The sequence below is a fragment of the Nelumbo nucifera genome, chromosome 3, assembly GCF_055504915.1.
Source record: "Nelumbo nucifera cultivar China Antique chromosome 3, China Antique-T2T, whole genome shotgun sequence".
Lineage (NCBI taxonomy): Eukaryota > Viridiplantae > Streptophyta > Magnoliopsida > Proteales > Nelumbonaceae > Nelumbo > Nelumbo nucifera.
The window spans coordinates 84,773,825-84,779,615 of NC_142651.1; the positions used below are offsets into that span (position 1 = coordinate 84,773,825).

At 35.2% G+C, this 5,791-nt stretch overlaps 1 protein-coding gene across 1 annotated transcript; it reads left to right on the forward strand.

Moving 5' to 3' along the window:
* The first annotated feature begins 2,110 nt into the window (after nt 1-2,110).
* LOC104585951 (transcription termination factor MTERF8, chloroplastic-like) lies at nt 2,111-4,422 on the forward strand. Its single transcript, XM_088900094.1, has one exon. The coding sequence runs from the start codon at nt 2,401-2,403 to the stop codon at nt 3,577-3,579; it is 1,179 nt and encodes a 392-aa protein (XP_088756220.1). The 5' UTR covers nt 2,111-2,400; the 3' UTR covers nt 3,580-4,422.
* Nucleotides 4,423-5,791: the final 1,369 nt, after the last annotated feature.

The following is a 5,791-nucleotide window of genomic DNA, read 5'->3' on the forward strand; positions in this document are numbered from 1 at the left end:
GTATAGTAGGAAGCCTGATGTATGTTATGCTTTGTATTAGACCTGATATTGCATTTGTAGTAACTAAACTTAGTCAGCATTTGTGATTATCCGATTGTACTAGAAGGGTACATTGAAGAAATGGGATTAAAACCCTTCACTTTGTCACTAATAATGGTAACTCAATCTCAACTTAAATTTTTTATATATAATATTATTTATTTCTTATATATAAAATATTTAAATATTTTATATAATTTATATATAATAATTAAATTATATAAATAATTTATATATTATATACTTTATGTAAATAAAATATTTATTCTATATATTTATTTATTAATTACCTAAAATAATTAATTAGTTGAATTTGGATATCGAATTTTTTAATCGGATTCAAATTCGGATATTGTCTAATCTGATTCAAATTCGATCCGTTTACACCCCTAATGAGAACTTGGGTTTGCTCTCGGGATTGTTCATGAGACCAAGAAAAAAACACATGGTCTTAACAGTGCTGAGTACAAAATTTGAAACTTTTGTAGAGACATGACTTTTTTATGTGTATGGGTATCTCCGTTCTGTCTTGAGAGTAATTGGTTTAAGGTCTTATCACCAATAACTTTGACAAGACTCTGAGATATCTATACTAATAGAAGGTTTAAGATATAAAACATCGTTTGTATGTATAACTATGTCATAATAGTTTGAACCGAGAGAGATTTAAAATTTTGACCAATCAAAGTGGGGGATTGTTGGATTTTAATCTCATTAGAGATTAAATTCAATGGAATTTGATTGTTCAATTACATAAAAAAACACATTTGTACATGGGTCGGGCGGCCCGATGGGCCGGCACGGTCCCCGAACGGGCTTGAACAGGTATATAGGCCCGTAAGCTTAACCTTGGGCCAAAAAGCCCAGCCCGCAATAAATTCGTGCGGGCTTGGGATTTGCCAAAATAGCCCGGCCCGACCTATAAATAAACCTAGAAAACCTAGTTGAATACCCCTCTTTTTTTCACCTCTTTCCCTTCTTTTTCCAACCAAATTCTTCTTCTCCACATCCTCTTTCCCTTCTTTATATATATTTTTAATATAAATAAATTTTGAATTTATATATTCTTTTAATGTAAATAAATTCTGATTTATATTGATTATTGAATAGGGAAAATTTCTAATTTTTTTTGTATGTCTTTATGTTAATGATATACTTATTGTGGCTCGCAAAGGGCAGATTTAACTTTTGGTACGAGGTTGACCGTTGATGTTTCACCAGTCACGATTTGATCAGGTGTGAACAAGAGGCACTATTCAAAGTTAACAGTCATTACTACACTTTTAATAGTCACAGTGTTTGAAATTGTGACTGTTCAATGAGCATTTTCTGAACCAACACCTTCCTCTGCTCCATGATTCTTTAGAAATTATTTAAAGAGCGTGAATCAAACAAACACACACAAGTTTTTTGAAATCACTCTTGTCTCTCTCAATTCGATCTATTATTGTCTCACATAAGGTTTCTTCGGAGATTCTTCAACTTTTCTAGTTGCAAATTCTCGCCCAAGACTCTGTTGTATCCTGGGAACATATTTGCCTGTAACCCTAAAGACAATGTCTTCAGACATGCCTAAGGCTTCTCCTCCAAGTTTTAGTGACCCCAATTTCCGATAGATAAGACCATTCAATAGCTCTTCCCTAGTAATACTTGTTGGTGTATCATGCCAAACCAATGTTGTTGGTTTGGATTGTTGCGGGCAGATGAAAACGCAAAGAAGAAGAAGAAGAAGAGAGAGGACCCACTTACAATTTCAAGTGGGATCCATCTATTATTTTTCTCTCTAAAAAGGAAATTTCAAGTGGTGCACACCTATTATTTTTCTCTTAAAAAAGAAAATTTCGAGTGTGACCCACTTAATTATATATTATTTTCAATATTTATGGTTATATATTAAATATTGTTTATTTTATTTAGTGAAATCCACTCGTAATTTTTTTGTTTTTTGAGTTTTTTAAGTTTAATGGTAAAACATCAGCATTTTCTTATCAGCTTGTACGGTTGCTTATTTTTTAAGTTGAAGATCCCTTTTCATTAGCTCCAAGGGCAAAATTGCGTTTTTCGCATAACACAAGTTTTGACATAAGGATGGCAATTTAGCGGAGAGAGATTTCCCAGACCAGAGCTCCATATAAGGCCTAACTTGGGCCCTGGACAGTGTAAACTGTGGTCTCTTACCGTAAACCCTGACAACTTGTTTTTGATGTTTGAGGGTTTAGGGCTGTTCGCATTTTCCTAATTTTTTTATTATTCTATCCAGCGGAATGGAGTTCAAATCTCAGGAAAGATTGGAGTTCTCTATTAGATTCTTCCATCAACAGAGGTAACATTTCATCAAAACTTCTCATTTCTCCCTGAATCATGTTTCTTCTTCTTTGCGCTAGAAAGCTACGCCACGTTAGGAGTGCTGGAGATTTGTCGACTAACCATCTCCATCTGGGTTTTCTTCAAAATGCTTCTCTGAAACGCATCTCAACCTCAACAGATGCTCATTCTTTTACCGTATCCTACCTCATAAACTCATGTGGATTTTCCAAGGAAGCTGCCGTATCTGCATCCAAGTTGGTCCATTTTGAAACCGTGGAGAAACCAGACTCGGTCCTCTCCTTCCTCAGGGATTACGGATTTACCAATTCCCAAATCTCCAAGCTCATCAGAAATCGGCCAACGCTTCTCGTAATTGATCCGGAGAAAATCCTTAAGCCCAAATTTGCCTTCTTTTATTCTGTAGGGTTTTCTCGACCTGACCTTCAAAAGATTCTCTGTCGACACTCGGGTATATTGGCATATAGCTTAAAAAACCAAATTATACCTTCTTTTGAGTATCTTAAGAGCATAGTTCACACAAGCAACAATGTTATCACCGTTCTCAAACGCTTGAGGTGGGCTTTTGAATCGTCTCAACAGAAGCGTATGGACGACAACATCACTATCCTTCGTGATCTTGGTGTGCCTGAACGATTCATCTCCAGCACTGTAAGGACTCACCCTCAGTCATTTTTGAGGCCACTTGATCTGTTCAAGAAGAATGTCAAAGAAATTAAGGACCTTGGGATCGACCCTTCAAAGTTAGCTTTTGCTCGTGCAGTTTCTGTAATGATAAGGATTGGAAAATCAACGAGGGAAAGAAAATTGGATATCTATAAGAGATATGGTTGTTCTGATGATGAGATTACCTCAATGATAAAAAAGCATCCTTATTGTCTGGCGCTTTCGGAGAAGAAGATAATAAGAGCGATCGATTTTCTGATCAACAAAATGGGCTTGGAACCATCATTTATTGCCAAAAACCCAATACTTCTCCATTTTAGCTTGGAGAAGAGGATGATTCCATGGTATTCAATCATACAAGTTTTGCTATCAAAGGGACTTGTTAACAAGGATATCAGCGTGGTTCAAGCTCTCTTGTTAAGTAAGAGTCGTTTCATGAACAAGTTTGTAATTAGATACCAGAAGGAAATTCCACAGCTACTGAAGATATTTGAAGGTGAGATGGACTGCTTAGAACTAATCAAAGGGTCTATGGAAATGGACAGCTGAAGAAGTTTCAGTGAACAAGTTTATAGATTTCTTTAAGACTTTTCAGTCCCCAACGTTTCCCAGTTTCATAACATTCTACTTTTTCTGTTTGTAGTCCATTCATCCAAACCCATAATCCCCTAATCCTGGTGACAGCGGGATTTGATCCCAGGTCTCCGCTACAAACCGCTGAGAACCTTGTCTCCATCTTATTTTTTTTCCTCCAGTTGTCTCAGCTTATTAAATCAGTGAATATAGATGTACTTACCAGTGAACTGGGGGGATTCAATCTTGTCTCCATCTTCCTCACCCCTACCCAAAGATTTGGTAGCAGAACTGCAGAAGAGAAGACGAAGTCCATAAGCATTGTATGCAAAGGACTGTAAGCATTGTATGCAAATGACTGTTTTGTTCCATATATTTGTCAAGCAAGGATCTCAGTGTGATTATAGTTTTGAAATTGAGCAGGGACCTCTTGAAGTTCTTAACCAAGTACCAATAGAAAGTCACGTCTTGAGGAAACCGGTGGGTTGTAAGCATTGTATGCAAAGGACTGTTTTGTTCCATATATTTGTCAAGCAAGGATCTCAGTATGATTATAGTTTTGAAATTGAGTAGGTACCTCTTGAAGTTCTTAACCAAGTACCAATAGAAAGTCACTTGTCTTGAGGAAACCTGTGGGTTGTAGAATTTAGACTGTTTATAGCTTTGAATTGTATCTTCAATTCCCAATTTGATACACATAAGCATATTGATACTTTAAACCATTCTACAGAATCTACAGAGTGGTTTCAATTTATTTTTTTCTAGGGGATAGTATAATTTCATCCATTGATGAGTGTAACTTGTAAAATCATTTCATTGACCTCTGCATCAGGAAAGTATTAGCTCTTAGGATGCAACTATTTGATTATATTCCAGTTTACTGACCTCTACTGCAATAAGCAAAAAGGTAAGCAGAAAACAAGTTTATAAAATTGAATTGCAACTTCAATTTCAAAAAATTTATCATTTGACATAAAAACTGTGGTCTAATTTTGGTGTTTTACAACATGAATGTTTTTACTTTCACTTGTTTTTTAAATTGCCTCATTGGCCAAAAACCAAACACATGTTCTTGAACCTTGTCTTTGTTTGGAGAAGCAAGAACAAGTTGGTTTTGTTCCAAAAACAATTCATGTTTTTGAAATCATCAAAATGTTGGTTTTTAGACAAAAATAACTCTTAGAATACATATATTGTAAAATTACTTTACCTTTTTCCAAAAAAAAAAAATTAAGCCAAAAAAGATCATTCTATTAGGTCATGAAGGTGATGTATGAAGACTCATATTCAGTATATAGGTCTCTTTCAACCCTCTGACAAGATGCATAAGCTAGAGCATGCGTTGGTTGTTTTCTCTATTGACACTCATAATATTTGCATTAAAAAAAAAAAACATACTTAACTAAGTATATACCTAGAATGTGTTTATATTGCCAGAAGAGTCCTGCCTGAGGATGATGGGTTGAATTGACTACTACTGACTACTGAGGCATCAAAAATTCAAAATAGGGCAAAATATTGTTGAGTCTTTGATTTTTTTTTAGCATGCATCAATGCTTCAATGATACCTCCCCATTCAGCTTCTGTTGGTCCAGAGTTTCTGTAAACTTTAGTTACTGTAGCACTTACAAACTAATTAGAATCCACAATAACATAAGATGTTGCTACTACTTCTAAGTGTGGATCATAAGAGCCATCATCATATATGGAGAAAGTATCTGAGGTATTAATTTGTGTGCTCCAATGTTGCTTTAATTGGTCATTGGTGCCTACTATTTCAAAGAAGAGATACGACTTTATTAACTCCAAAATCTGTATTGGCTATAAACAATCATTGTTATGCATGATCTTATTTCTCTGATCCCATATGAGTTTAAGCACAATGACGAATTTTTGCAAGTATAGCATTGCTGCTTACCAGATTTTGAAGGATGATTCAGTTTGATCGACCACCAATTTGAAAATATTTTGTGTAATTCTAAGTTTGTTGTGTCCTCCAGGCTAATGCCTATGTGCAATGGCATCCAAATTGCACAGGATGCAGACAAATCTTCATTAAGGAAATCGAGTCAATCTTTGTTAGAAATGGGAACAAGGGAATCATCAGCTTATTTACAACGTTCATCTTCATCAAATTCTCCTAACAACTTTAATTGGTTGAATAGCATATGGAATTTGAAATGCCCTC

Excerpts from the sequence above, each read along its gene's own strand:
- LOC104585951 (XM_088900094.1), top strand. The coding sequence starts at position 2,401 with ATGTTTCTTCTTCTTTGCGCTAGAAAGCTACGCCACGTTAGGAGTGCT.